At 27.0% G+C, this 16,186-nt stretch overlaps 1 protein-coding gene across 1 annotated transcript; it reads right to left on the reverse strand.

Annotated features, from left to right (window-relative positions):
• Positions 1 to 4,484: 4,484 nt before the first annotated feature.
• LOC130670176 (repressor of RNA polymerase III transcription MAF1 homolog) lies at positions 4,485 to 12,946 on the reverse strand. Its single transcript, XM_057473418.1, has 5 exons — positions 11,784 to 12,946; positions 8,948 to 9,097; positions 8,592 to 8,873; positions 5,568 to 5,687; positions 4,485 to 5,489 (listed from the first exon to the last, which is right to left on the reverse strand). Exons 1-5 carry the CDS (start codon positions 11,864 to 11,866, stop codon positions 5,405 to 5,407), a joined length of 720 nt encoding a protein of 239 aa, XP_057329401.1. The 5' UTR covers positions 11,867 to 12,946; the 3' UTR covers positions 4,485 to 5,404.
• Between the last annotated feature and the right edge of the window lie 3,240 nt (positions 12,947 to 16,186).

Genomic DNA, 16,186 nt, shown 5'->3' on the forward strand with positions numbered 1-16,186 from the left:
TTTAATTAATAATTTTTGATTTACATTAAAATACTGTTAGTTGCAGTAACTAAACTATATTCATTATAAACATACTTAATTTTTCATAAATTTGTTAAATTTAATTTTTTATTTTATTTAAAAATTAATATTTAAATTACAACAGCCATTTTATTGTAACTAATGACTCGAAACATTCATTTTCACTTATTTTAATCAGTTGTATTAATTGTCTTTAAACAAACAATTATTTAGAAAAAATATATAATTTTCATACTCAAATATATTTATTTAGTGCAATCAATGTGTTTTTTTTTCACTATAAATGACACTATATTATATTTTATCCAAAATATTTTCCCATACGACAAATATCTCACTATTTTTTTAACTTCCCACCAAGAAAATTGGAAATTTAAAAAAAAAGTAAAGCTATTGGTGTCGGTCCGGTTTTCGAAAATTAAGTTTTCAACAGATCTCGACGTTTTAAGGTCCTAGGGAGCTATCTTTACTATTTTGAAGAGGATGTTTGAGTGGATGTAAGCATGTGTATACGTAGACGTCTGTATGTAAATATTCTTCAGCGGGTACATTGATTCCCCAGAAATACTTGAACAGTTTAAATTTCACTGCCCCAAAACGGGCCTCTGACATAGCCGGCTACTAAATACTGCGAAATACAAAAGGAATTTAATTTTCATAACTAGATATTTGAATTGTATTTTCAATAAAAAAAGCTTCAAATTTAATATACTTTATTTAATAATCAAGCTGGTACTGAAAATTAAGATAAAAAATATGAATTTTAATATACGTACTTAAAATTTATACTTGTTTTTTAAATTTTCAAACCAAGTATTGAAAATTCTAAGACATATTGAATTTTAATAATTCCAATTGAAATTTCATAATACTTATTTGAAAATTCAAATGCTTGTATATGAAATTTCTGCGCGTGACGTGCTGCGCGTTCAGTAATCAAGGATTGTGTAGTGAAATATATATAATATCTGTGTGAGTAATGTGAGCGGTGTACATCAGACTTTATTATTGTTAAGTTTTTATTTCTTCAATAATATAAAGTAAATAAAACCTGTGACTGAACTGAACATCATTGACAGTATGATAAATGATAAAATGATACAGTATTAAATGTGATATACACTGTTAAAATAATTGTTTGAATTTTCAAAACATTGTATATAACGCAATAAACACACACAATTGTGTTTGAAATTTCATTGTTACGATCGTATAGAATTTAAAATACACGCTTTTGAATTTTTAAATAAACGCTTCAGATTTTCAAATACATTTATTTAAAAATTAAAAAGAAAGTATTTGAAAATTAAAAAAAGAGTATTTGAAAATTCAAAAAAAAGTATTTGAATATTCAAAGAAAAGTATTTGAATATTAAAAAAAAAGTATTTGAAAATTCAAAAAGAAGTATTTGAAAATCCAAAGTGTTACTTTGAAAATTCAAAAACATGTATTTTAAATTCTATATGAAATTAGTAATGAAATTTCAAGCACAAATGTATATGTTTATTGCGTTATATACAATGTTTTGAAAATTCAAACAATTTTTTTAACAGTGTATCAACAGAATATCTAACTCGGTCAATGCTATCTGCTCGGATGTGAACTTCTTTGGTTGACCCTACCCATCCTTCAGGACGTCTGTCAAAAATCTGGTACTGGAATACAACGACTAACCACAAACCCCTCGACGTGCAATCTTTTTATCTTTTTGTCTTTATTATCTTAGTGTAGCTATATTACAATACTTGTCAATATCTGAAAGCTGAAAAATTGAGCTTGATCGGTAGGACAAAACGACTAGATAAATCAATTTCAAAATCTGATCAGCTCTATATAGAACTCAGGAAATCGCGTCGATTGCCACCTAAACCGTCTCAATCGGTTAATTCGTTTGCGAGATGTCGTTAGAGAAAAAATGGTAAAAAACGATTTTTTTCGAAAACAACCCGATGAAAAAAGATTTTATACAATTGTATAAAATTAGATAGAAAAAATGGCCCGATCAAATTGTATAGAATTGTATACAATTTCTATACAGATTGTATACAATTGGATCGGGCCATTTTTTCTATCCAATTTATATATGTAGTCTATATATAATTGATATACAATCTTATACAATTGTATAAAATCTTTTTTCATCGGGAACGGCATACAGAAGTATTTTCGAGTTCGAAAATGTATTCACAACAATTTTTTCGAGCTCAGGGAGCTCGAGAACAGCAAGAAGTTTTGGAGCCGGCCCGCAGGGTCAACCGATAGACAGATTTTTTTTTTTAAGATGACTCGGTTTTTCCCACTACCACTGGCTTATTTTCCAATATTTTTTAATAAAAATTTAGCAGAATATTCTTCAAATGATGCTTAATAATCTCCAAACTTTCGAGAATTTTAATAAAAAAAGTACTCTAAAAAAAAATTCACAAAAATATGCTTTTTTGCACGACTCATGATGCGAAGCATCAGAGTGTGCTTTACGATCGAAAAATTTTTTTCGCCTCACTTCGGCAACTATTTCAATTATTATACCTTTGTTAGTTCATGGAATTAAGATATGTTGCATACTATTTTGAAGATAATTTAATGGAGATTAATTCCATACTTTTAAAAAATTTATTTAGTTTAATAAAAACGGAAAAAACATCAAAATAGTTTAAAAAAATTTCCTGTCCGTCAAGTATGGAACCCGTACACATGATAACTTGCGAAAAAATCCAGTAATTGAATCAAATTCTTTTTAAAAAAATTCTTTGAACGATTTGTAGGTCCCCTATTGTGAATGGCTAGGTAACTCAGTGTCGTTTAATTACAATTAATAAAAGAATAAAAAAGGCTGTATGACTATATCTATGTAAAATTAACATGGATTTAGGGATATCTATACTAGGGTGGTCCGATAGGAACGACTATTTTTATTTTTTCGCTCCCACTGAAAAACATTGTTGTAGACATTGAAAAAAAAAATCTCTGAAAGTTTTAGCTCTTAATTTTAATTCTAAGTACTTTACATTTGATTTTGAAATTTTCCCATTTAAAATACATGGGAAAGTTGGGATTTTTTTTTTAATTCTCTATAACTCAGCCGCATTTTTAGTTATCGGGTCGCCGTTTGCGGCATTTTTTAGGTAATTTGATACTCTTCAAAAGTTTCCTCAATAGTTTTACTCGGACTTTAATTGTTTTTTCTGTATCAGTTCTGAAAATAATTTTTTTAATAATAATTTGAGTTTTTAGTTGATATTAACTACATAACAAAATTTACAGAAAAAGTGCAGATGACAATTTTTTAGGAAATTTTATTCGCTACAAAAAAGGTCCTCTTAGTTAAGTAGCTCAAGTTCTTCGTTCACGTGATATAGGGATTTTAGTAATTTTGTAAATAAAATATTTGTCAAAAATTTTTCCGAAGTTCATCAATTTGACCCCTTCTGATTTTAATGACTGGATTAAATTAATGAAAGGAAAATTATTTGCTGATTTAAAATTGAAATGAAATAGCATTTGGTGAAATTTTTTAACAAATATTTTATTTACAAAATTACTGAAATCCCTATATCACGTGAACGAAGAACTTGAGCCACTTAACTAAGAGGACCTTTTTTGTAGCGAATAAAATTTCCTAAAAAATCGTTATCTGCACTTTTTCTGTAAATTTCGTTATTTAGTTAATATCAACTAAAAACCCAAATTATTATTAGAAAAATTATTTTCAGAACTGATACAGAAAAAACAATTAAAGTCCGAGTAAAACTATTGAGGAAACTTTTGAAGAGTATCAAATTACCTAAAAAATGCCGCAAACGGCGACCCGATAACTTAAAATGCAGCTGAGTGATAGAGAATTAAAAAAAAATCCCAACTTTCCCATGTATTTTAAATGGGAAAATTTCAAAATCAAATGTAAAGTACTTAGAATTAAAATTAAGAGCTAAAACTTTCAGAGAATTTTTTTTTCAATGTCTACAACAATATTTTTCAGTGGGAGCGAAAAAATAAAAATAGTCGTTCCAAACGGACCACCCTAATCTATACATTATACATACATTTATTCCACCAAGGGCGCCTGCGCATTACCATCCTAGTACAGCTGTTTTTTTTGCTAATTGGTGAGCCTGAATTTTTTCAATTCAATTTGTTTAATTTTTTTTTTGTTCTTAATCAAGATATTTTGAGTAGGTTCTTTTATAATTATAAAAAAAATACTAATATAATTTAAAAAAAAAAACATGACAAATTCTAATGAAAGACAATTGTATATATTTTAAATTTATTCGTGCTTTCCGCCATTTTTTATTATTATTTTATTATTTCATAATAAATGAGCATTATGAGTCGTGCACTTTTGGATTTTCCAAAATTTTTTGTATCTCAGATTCTTCCCCCCCCCCCCCCTTAAGAAGTACTTCAACAGTTTTGTTAACTGATTATTCGATTTACAAAAGGATATTGCGAAATGATAATATTTTGTGCTCTTTGTGATAAACTATTTATTGATTCACTCAAAATTTAAAAATTGAAATAGAAATAATTTTGAGGCAAAATATAGAACAATAGGATATAACACAGCAATAATATTAAATCTAAACAATTTCATCAAACTTTCTGTATTCACTCATTTACAATTCAATCGGATATTCATATCAAATCTTAAATTCAATAAGCGATCGTCTTTGCAAGTACATAGTAAATATATGCATCTTTTGTATTATACTTAAAACCGCAGGTAAACTGCACAATGTGTAAATACTACTACGTATTTTTTAGTGTTTATAATTATTGGATTATACTTCCATACATGAAATAGAAAAAATGATTAAACCATTTAAAATATATATGTATTGTTTCAATAACTCATAGTTTGTATTCTAAGGAGCTAAAGTTTTAATCAAAGAACATACGAGATCCCATTTCCCAAAAAAAATTATCAATTAATACAACACTGTGATATGTTTGTAATTACTACAATTGTTATAGAATAATCTATGGTGGGTTTACGAAAAAAATTAATCACAATAGATAACTTTAAATATCAGATAAAATTACGAGCCAGTTTTTGTACTCATCTTTAGTTTAATCCGAATGCATTTATTGGTGCTTCTACTATAATATATATGTATATATATTAAATATATAGATACACTTGATTATATCTGAATCACGGATTTACATAAGACAGATTTAAAAACTGACCCTAAATGTTTAATCATAGAATTGAATGCCGTACTATGTGTCAAATAGCGCGTGAACAAAGTTTATGTCTAATTTCAAATAAGAGGTGTTCTCAAAAAACTACCTGTCATCTTAAGCTATCGTTAAATAAATAAATGAAAAAATTAAATCATTAACTTAACAATATTTGTTAAGTTGCAACAGATGTATCGCCTAATAATTATCATTATCATTGTCATCATCGTCTTCATCCATAGCGAAATCACTACCGACTCCAGAATCTAAGGCGTACAAAGGACTGCAAAGAAAGAAAATTTTTATATATTTATACATATGCGATAATATTTATGTTATAAACAATTGAGTAAATACTCACTTTATTGCTCTGCAAGTGAAGAAAACAATGCGTTTCAATTTTTTATTGTAAAAGAAGTAATTGAATGACCATAGACAACCATCTTCACCGAAAGGGTCCGACGCCAAGTCTGGGTTATAGCTATAGATCACAATAATTCAAATTAGACATACACAGTAAAAATATTGTGTATCTGAGTAAAAACGGACTATGTTAAATTTTTTGTGTTTTAACTCTATGTCTTTCTGTGTGTTGCTTAAAAGTTTTTAATCACTTCTATTTATCACTTGAGAAGTGTTATTTGGTGCGAAAATTGCAATTATCAATATTTATAAAGTGTTAGTTTAAAATTAACACGAAGTTTATGTTGAAAACTCAATTGATAGTCACGAAAGAATTGTTTGAAAAATTATAGTCAAATCGACATTTTTGAATGTGAATTAAAAATTTTTTATTATCTGTATTATTAAGAGAATAAGAAAAATTTTTTTTCCATCATATCTATATGATAGAATTAGTTAATGTTATTGAAATTGGTATCATTAGATAGGTCTTGACTTGAATTTGTGCCTTTTCATAGCTTAAACTCTTTTTAATTTAAGTATTGAGATAAATAGATTTATCTATATTATTCGAATTACATTTAAATTACGCGGGAAAAAAGACGATCGTATTTATTTTCTTTAAATAAATTAATACTTTAATTATTCTGTCATTAAATATGACTGAATGTCACTGAATATATTATTTATATCGCGTTACTTATTCCAAAATGACAGATTTTTATGCTCCCTTTTGGTTTTAGGAAGCTTCTCAATGCCAAAAAAGTGTGGATAAAAAAAAGGATTCATTGACACAAAAAATCTTTACTCGCCTAAAGAAGATTTTTACTGGCAATTAAAAAGAGTTTAAATTATGAAAAGGCAAAAATTCAAGTAAAAACCTAACTAATGATACCAGTTTCAATAACATTAACTAATTCTATTATATAGATATGGTGGGAACAAGATTTTCTTTATTCTCGTAATAATATAGACTATCAAAAAACAGTTGAATGTTAAAAAATAATTGTTGTCACTTTTGACAATTAAAAACCAATCTGGTTGAAGAAAATGATTTACTCAATGTAGAATGTATATCTACATTAAGGTGATCCAAAAAATGACAAATTTTTTTTTTTCTCGGAAACAGGTTCAAAAGTTTCATTTAGATAAAAGAAGACGCCTGTGAAAATTAGGGCTCTTAATGTTAACATTGAGAGGTTCCTCATCGCACTTTTCTATTTTCCATAAGAATAACATGGAAAAAATTTTTTTACGTGTTCTGATTTTTATAAGTAGCTAACGATGCGTCATCGAAATGTTTGGCAGTCATATTTTTGTAGGTAATTGAATGCCCTACAAAAAAGGTTTCTTATCATTTTTTGATAAATCTATTTGTTCAAAAGTTATTTAAGGTTGAAGTCAAATTCATGTTAAATTTTGAGATCTTTTTACTTTTCCGGCGAAACTATCAGACCTATTGCAAAATATCATGGGACCTTTTTTGTAGACAATTTTATTCCCTAGAAGTTATTTTCAACAAAGTTTTTTCGAATTCCGCATTGTTTTCTAGTTATTTTTATTTTAATGTCAAGCTCTTAAAATCGATCAGAAAACTATTTTTTTTATGAGCATGACATTAAAATAAAAATAACTAGAAAACAATGCGGAATTCGAAAAAACTTTATGAGAAATAACTTTTAGGGAATAAAATTGTCTACAAAAAAGCTCCCATGATATTTTGTAATAGTTCTGATAGTTTCGCCAGAAAAATAAAAAGATCTCAAAATTTAATATGAATTCGACTTCAACCTCTAATAACTTTTGAACACATAGATTTATCAAAAAATGATAAGGAACCTTTTTTGTAGAGCATTCAATTACCTACAAAAATAGGCCTGCCAATTATTTCTATGACGCATCGTTAGCTACTTATAAAAATCAGAAGACGGAAAAAAATTTTTTCTATGTTATTCTTATGGAAAATAGAAAAGTGCGATGAGGAACCTTTTAATGTCAATATCAAGAGCTCTAATTTTCACAGGCGTCTTCTTTTATCTAAATGAAACTTTTGAATCTATTTCTAAAAAAAAAAAAAAAAAATTTGTCATTTTTTGGATCACCCTAATCTACTTAACATTAACATTCAATTGTTTTGAATTACATTGAATCATTTTTTTTAACTCTTCAGCACCCGCGCTATGAGTTTTTTTCTCACACTTGAGTTCAAATATTTTTTTCTAAGTAATTTCAAATGGAATGACCTAGTGAAATTTTTTTTATCGTAATAAAATCGAACATAAAAAATATTTTCAAAAGATTTATTTTAAAAAGCCATGAGACTTTTTCTCATCACGCGAATAAAGTAAGACGTAAAAATTAATGCGGTTCAACTCAGTTCGGACAGTTCCGAATCTTTTCGGCAATCACCGTCATTTTTTTCAGCCTTCACATCTGTCTTTACAAAATTAAAAAGTAAAAAACAAGTACATTATAGAAAATTTAAAAATAAAAACAAGCGAAATATTCAAATAAATTATAATTACGTCATAACTGGAAAAGTAAATAATATTTTTGTTTTATTTAACTTAAAATTTACGATGCGCCGAAGCGTGAGACTTTTTCTCATCACGCGGGTAATGTTTTACGTTGTTTTAACGCGGGTGCTAAAGGGTTAATCAGGGATATTAATTATATTCCATGAATATCCATGGTACAAAAATAAAATGTTAAAGTTAAAATTTTTTATGTCGCCACTGACATTTAAAAAGTGTCGAATTTACTTCTCGTATTACCCGAATTTTGTGTTGAAATTTTGACACAAATTCAGTGTTGAAATTCCAACATAAATAGTCTGAGTTAAAAAATAACACAACCGTTTCTAACACACAGATTGTTGATTTAAACACAATATTGTTTACTGTGTCGAAGTAAATAAAAATATTGATATTATAAACTGTGTACTAAAAATCTTTAAAATGTAATAGACATTTATTATAATGACCTATAAATATCACATTCGCTCATTGATATTTCATCTTCTACTGCAGCCCACAGTGCAGATCTCAGAGTGCGATAATGATCACCAGCAGTAGCACTAAGATTACTGTCAACTGCATTCATAACCCACTGCAAACTGGGCTCCTTACTGAATTCGTGACTTTTTGCATCAGAAAAATCATAATCAGGATAAAAAGCTGAATTTAGAGTTGCAATTAAATAAAATAAAGTTTTTCGGCTTATTGTGTCACATAATGGTCCCTCTTCATCTCCAGAAATACTTTTACTGTAAATATTTATATTTATAATCTGTATTGTATTTTTTTTTTGTGTCAAATAAATATATTTTAAAATAAATACCTGTAGTAAGATTGAGCTGGTGATGTGCCAAGAGATGTTTGTGGTGGAGATAAAGCTTGAAGGTCATGTGGTGTAACTCCTTGCTCAGAATTGAATCGTTTGTACAATTGTTTATCATTTCCAGCCATTTTACATGAGTAACTTTCAATTCTGAATATAAATAAACATGTAATGACAATAATAATAATTATGATAATATAATTAATCTCGATTAAGAAAAGCGATTTGAAAGATTAAAAAAAAAAATTTTTATTATTTTTTAAGTTTTCCATAAACATTAAATTCTCCTAATTTTTAGGCATTAAATCCTTTTAAAAAATTCCAAATTACCCGTTATTCAACAACTTAGGGAGATTTAAAGTTATTCAAATCTCTAAATACATCACAATAATTTTTAATTACTAAATAATAATAGTCGAATTTTCTAATAGTGGAAAGAATTGGGACGATTCGAAAATTAAAAATTTTTTTAAATAGTCTTAAATATTTTTCTATCAGTTAATAGAAATGTAATTCCATTTTATACGGAGATTCAAAAGAACTCAAAATTATTATAATTTTCAAATACTTTAACATTTTTTTTAATCGCTAAATGAAACTGAAATTTCGATTCGTGGAGAGATTTAGAAATTGAAAATACTCCATTTTTTTTAATACTTCCAAATACTTTTCAATCACTAAAAAATACCTGAACCCCATTTTTTAAAAAGATTTTGAATAATTTGAAATCACTAAAGTTTTTGATGAGCCTGAAGATCGGAACGTTTTTCGCGCAATGAAAAAAGAAAAAGTTGGAAAGTAAAACATCCACTTGATGACTAGATTTCTGAAATGTTTCGCATATAGATGCTGGTATGTCAGCCGAAAATCTTAGGCCATCTCAACCTGCAACTACCTCTTAAGCAGTCAAATTACATAGGTTTTTCTGTTTTCATTGAGCGAAAAACGTTTGGATCCTCAGGTACACAGTTTTTGAATATTTTTCATTTAGATTGAGACAAGCAACCTGCAGTCACTACGTAACTGCCCAAATATCACAAATAAATATATAAAATACACAGAAAAAAATAATTTTTTGCTGCATAAAATTTTTACTTGCACCAAGAAATTTTATGCATTATGAATTGAATACAAAAATTGTCTTGGGGCGAGAAAAGATTTTTTGGGCAAGAAATAATTTTTTGCGCCAAGGAATTTTTTCTAGTTTAAATAAATTTTTGTTTTTAATTCACAATGAAAAAATTTTCTTGGGGTAAGTAAATTTTTTTCTAGGTGAGTAACGATTTTTGGTGTTAATGAATCCTTTTTTTTCTGTGTACGCTCTTATGGCTTTAGGAAGCTTCCTTAATCCAAAAGGGAGTATAAAAATATATCATTTTGGAATTAGTAACGCGATATAAATAATATAGCTATATATTCGGTGACATTCAGTCATATTTAGAGACAGAATAATTAAAATATTAATTTGTCGAGAGAAAATAAACACGATTGCCTTTTTTCCCGCGTAATTTAAATGTACTTCATATGATATAGATAAATCGATTTATTTCAATGCTTAGCAATAAAAAAGAGTTTAAACTATGAGAAGACAAAAATTCAAGTCGAGATCTTTCTAACGATACTAAATTAAATAACATTAACTAATTCTATCATATAGATATGGCGGGAACAAAATTTCCCTTATTCTCTTAATAATATAGATAAATTCAAAAATACTTAATTTTTTTTTATCCTTCCTAGTAGTTACAAATTACTAAGTAAAAGTTGAATCTCATTTTATGGCAAGATTTGGAACGATTTGAAATTATTAATGTTTTTGAATACTTTGGAATAACTTTTAGTCACTAAATAATTGTGAAATTAGATCCGTGGAAAGATTTAGGAAGATTCAAAAGTAATCAATTTTTTTAAATACTTTAAAATATTTTTTAATCGTTAAAAAATATCTAATTTTCTAGGGAGATTCGGAAAGATTTGAAATTATTAAAGTTGTGAAATATTTTAAAACTTTTTTTAATCCCTAAATAATACTGAAATTCCAATTCATGGAGAGATTTAGAAAGATTCAAAAGTTATCAATTTTTTTTTTTTTACTTCCAAATACTGTGCAATCACTAAGTAATAGCGAAATCTCATTAAATAGCAAAATTTGGAATGATTTGAAATCATTGACATTTTTAAATACTTAAAAATTTTTTCTTATTGCTAAATAATAGTGGAATTTTGATTTCTGGAGATTTATAACAATTCAAAAGTACTCAATTATCTTGAATACTTCCAAATACTTTTCTATCACCAAAAAATTTTTTTAATCGCTTCAAATACTTTATAATTTTTATTGAGAATTAAGAAAAATTATAAAATATTAAATGAGTGTTAATGTAACTGACAATCAATGATACTGAAGTTAGCCGACGTTTAATAATTTTTGGATTTTCTTTTAGACGGTAAATTATAAAAAAAAATTTGAAAAAATTGCACCTGTAGTTTTTTAAATTTTCTGCATGTGCATATTTTGTTGTAATTGATTTGTTGAAAAAAAAATCCGAAAATTTTTAATCGTCTAACTTCAGGATTATGACAATCAGCGATATTTTAAATTTTTGAATAAATGAGTAAAATGTAAGTAGAAAAAAAATGCGTATGAAGATAATTGAAAAATCAGCCCGCGCGATTTTTTAAATTTCATTATTTCAATAAGTTTATTTATTTATTCAAAATTTATAAATTGTCTCATGTCTGCTACATTTACACTCATAAAATTCAAATTTTTTTACAATCATTTCTAATTACTTTTCTTAATCTGGGAATGTACATGCATATTAACAATAAATACCTTCCGATTATTTTACAGTCGCCAGTTTTAATACAGAGCGCACTGTTTATTGCTTCAAATCTAGTACTTTCAAGCAGCTTCATGTTGTTATTGTTAAATTAATTGGTCAAAAAAAATATAAAAAAAATTACTTTCAGCAGTAAATTGATGAAAATCGTAAATATCTCTTAAAATAAGATCTCAACAATAAGATTTCACCATATTATAAGTATTTGTCTTCTTCACAAGAGTTGTCAGCTCTCAGACAAAACTTTTTCAACTTAATGAATTTATTTAAATTTATTATGTCAAATAAGTAGTTCAATTCCAACGAAGTATTAAGAAATTTAATTGATCACGGCGACTTATCTTGTTTTTCAACATTTTTTTAATATTTATAAAAATTCCTTTTCTCTTCGAGTGGACGAATTTAATTGTTGATGTAACAGCGTATTCTTCAGTGCTACACTTGCGGTACATTACAAAATTACTTATTATTTTTTTCCTGTTAATTAAGTATTCAGTTAAATAAAATCCTTTATATTTTTTTACTTAAACAAAAATGGCTGCCCACAAAAATTATCAGAAAACAAAAACACGTAAATTATTTTTTAAATTTTAAATTTCACAACTTTTTTCCTAATCTACTTGTCACTGACGTTTGTAATCAGTATATATATGTATACACATATATACATATATATATCTATATATATATATAGATATATATATAGACAAACTAGACGCTAAGAGTGAGATAGTTTATATTCACTCGATAAACAAACGAGAATTTATTTTTTAGTTTCTTTGTACAATAAAAGAAAACAAAGTTTTAGCTGGTAAATTTTACGCACAAGCAAATCAAGAAAATATTTTTTTTTTTTTCACTTTTCGCTACTGTAGCAGACAATCCATAATCACAAACATGGTTCTAACTTGACACTGTTGTTAAAAAAATGACAAAAATAATAAAGTTTAAGTGAACTCTGTAACTGAGTAATTTAAAACAACTGCATAAATGAAATGCGCACTTGAAAAACAACAGCGATAGATTATTTGCAACGTTAAGAGAATATAAATATTCTTATGTAGATACAGTACATATCTATACAGTCGTCGATAAAAATAACTCAAAGCATTTTAAGGTGTTGTTCTCTCTCTGGCACAATTTTTTTTTACTTTGTTTTCATGTCTTTTTCTATTTCACGATATTTTGTATTTCCTGTCTTTCTTTTATTGTGTACTTACTCCTTCTGCGCAGTGCGCTTTAATTTTGTAGCTGTTGCGCATAATATTTTGTAGCATTTATTTCAGGGACTAAGTACGTAAAACAACATGAGAACTATAGTTTCTTTATTGTTACTTTTCTATACTATACTATAGCTTATTTTTATGGTCATTTCATCATTGACTGGCTCGCTTGTATGATCCTGAAGTTAGCAGATAATTAAAAATTTTTGGATCTTTTTTTTAACAAATCAATCAGAAAAAAAATAAAAATAAAAATGTGCACATGTAAAAAATTAAAAAAACTACAGGTGCAATTTTTTCAAATTTTTTTTTTTCTTCCGTCAACTTCGGACTTTTCCATTTTTTACCACAATTTGTATGCAACTTCCTCTACAATTTGACGTAAATTTGCTACCCGAATTAGAATGCAAATTTACTTCAAAAGTTGACTAGAAAAAAGTTGTTAATTTTCAGGCAAATTTTATAACAATTTGTTGTTAATTTGACTTGAAAAATTGTTGAGTATTTTTTTACCGTCAAATTGTAGACAATTTTATGTATAAATTTGCTTACCTGAAATGATAAGAAAGAACACTACTGACTTTTTTTTTCGTAAAAAGTTACCTTTAAATTGAAGAAAAATTAACCGCAAATTTTGATTTTCAACTTATGCTGTCAAATTGTCGGCAAATTCGGGCAGCAAATTTCAGGTAATTTCAACATCAAATTACCGTCAATTTCAAGCTAAAGTGGCTATTAGGGTGTATAGAAATATTTTTTACCTTTTGATTTTTGAAGTTACTTTGTTGAATAATTGCTAGATGTCGCGAGCTGACTTCTCTTTAATATGAATCCCTGTCCCTTTTGTGATAACTATGGGACAAGATTTTTGCCTTATTTTTTAAATGAGTAATTTAAATTTTTGATATTACGAGGAAAATATCGGTCTTAGTAAAAAAGTTTTCGAACAAAAGTCGTAGGAAATTTAATTTTATTAAAAAAATGTCTCTTATAATTTTCTTGTACGTCCAATTTTTTCACAGTAATTTGAAAATTAAGATTCATAATGAATGATTCAAAATTTGGGGAATTATGAAAATCTTAATTTTGAAATTACGGTGAAAAAATTGGTCGTACAAGAAAATCATAAGAGACATTTCCTTTAGAAAATTTAATTTCCTACAACTTTTGTCTGAAAACTTTTTTAATACGATCAATATTTTCACCGTAATTTGAAAATTAAGATTCACAATGAATGATTCAAAATTTGGGGAATTATGAAAATCTTAATTTTGAAATTACGGTGGAAAAATTTGGTCGTACAAGAAAATCAGAAGAGACATTTCCTTTAGAAAATTTAATTTCCTACAACTTTTGTCTGAAAACTTTTTTAATACGATCAATATTTTCACCGTAATTTGAAAATTAAGATTCACAATGAATGATTCAAAATTTGGGGAGTTATGAAAATCTTAATTTTGAAATTACGGTCAAAAAATTTGGTCGTACAAAGAAATCAGAAGAGACATTTCCTTTAGAAAATTTAATTTCCTACAACTTTTGTCTGAAAACTTTTTTCATAAGACCAATATTTTCACCGTAATTTGAAAATTAAGATTCACAATGAATGATTCAAAATTTGGGGAGTTATGAAAATCTTAATTTTGAAATTACGGTCAAAAAATTTGGTCGTACAAGAAAATCATAAGAGACATTTTCTTTAGAAAATTAAATTTTCTACAACTTTTGTTTAAAAATTTTTTTCATAAGACCAATATTTTCCCCGTAATATAAAAAATTTCACACTATTAATTATTAATTATTTTGAAATGAACGCAAAAATCCTGACCCTAGTGATAACTATATATACTAGAGTGTTTCAAAAAATCGACTTTTTTTTTTTTTCTTGAAGAACATTGAAAAATCGACAGAGTATCTCTAGACAAAGACCCTGTTAAAATATGAAACCTTAATATTAATATTTAAAGGTGGCGATTCACGATTTTCTATTTTCCATTTAAATAACATGGGAAAAAAAAAATTTTAATTTTTGAATTTTATACCTCGGCGATGACTTATTGAACAAATAAGTTCATGATATATTTTTGTAGGGAATTGAACGCTCTACAAAAAAAGTCTCTTATCATTTTTTGATAAATCCATCTGTTCAAAAGTTATTGAAGCTCGAAGTGAAGTTAGAGTAAATTTCGAGATCTTTTTACTTTTCCGGCGAAACTATCGGACTTATCCTAAAATGTCGTGAAATCTTTTTCATAGACAATTTTATTTCCTACAAATTATTGTTGACAAATTTTTTTCAAATTCTGCATCGTTTTCTAGTTATTTTCATTTTAGTGCCAAGCTCTTAAAATCGATCAGAACACTACTTTTTTAGGAACTTGGCATTAAAATAGAAATAACTAGAAAAAAATGCAGAATTTGAAAAAAATTTATCAACAATAATTTGTAGGGAATAAAATTGTCTACAAAAAAGATCTCATGACATTTTGTGATAAGTCCGATAATTTCGCCGGAAAAGTAAAAAGATCTCGAAATTTACTCTAACTTCACTTCGAGCTTCAATAACTTTTGAACAGATGGATTTATCAAAAAATGATAAGAGACTTTTTTTGTAGAGCGTTCAATTTCCTACAAAAATATATCATGAACTTATCTGTTCAATAAGCCATCGCCGAGGTATAAAATTCAAAAATTAAAATTTTTTTTTTCCCATGTTATTTAAATGGAAAATAGAAAATTGTGAATCGCCACCTTTAAATATTAATATTAAGGTCTCATATTTTAACAGGGTCTTTGTCTAGAGATACTCTGTCGATTTTTCAATGTTCTTCAAGAAAAAAATAAAAGTCGATTTTTTGAAACACTCTAATATATACTTGTAGTCAAATTATGTATTTCTATCTTACCACCATTCACTATGTTACCAGTTGTACCATTGAGTGTGATGTCATTGAGTAAAGTTTTAATGGAGTAGAGTTTTCCTTGAGTAGAGTAATAGAGTATAGAGTTTCTAAAAACCATAGCTGCACCTAAATATCCATTTTGAGTAGAGTTGGCTTAGAGCAGAGAAATTCGGAGTACGATTGTCATCCTGCCTTCTTTGGCAAGAATCGATTCAAAAAAATGAATTGTCGACATATAAGAATCGATTCCAAAGAATCGACTTTGAATCG

The sequence above is a fragment of the Microplitis mediator genome, chromosome 6 (genome assembly GCF_029852145.1).
Source record: "Microplitis mediator isolate UGA2020A chromosome 6, iyMicMedi2.1, whole genome shotgun sequence".
In the NCBI taxonomy this organism is placed as follows: Eukaryota; Metazoa; Arthropoda; class Insecta; order Hymenoptera; family Braconidae; genus Microplitis; species Microplitis mediator.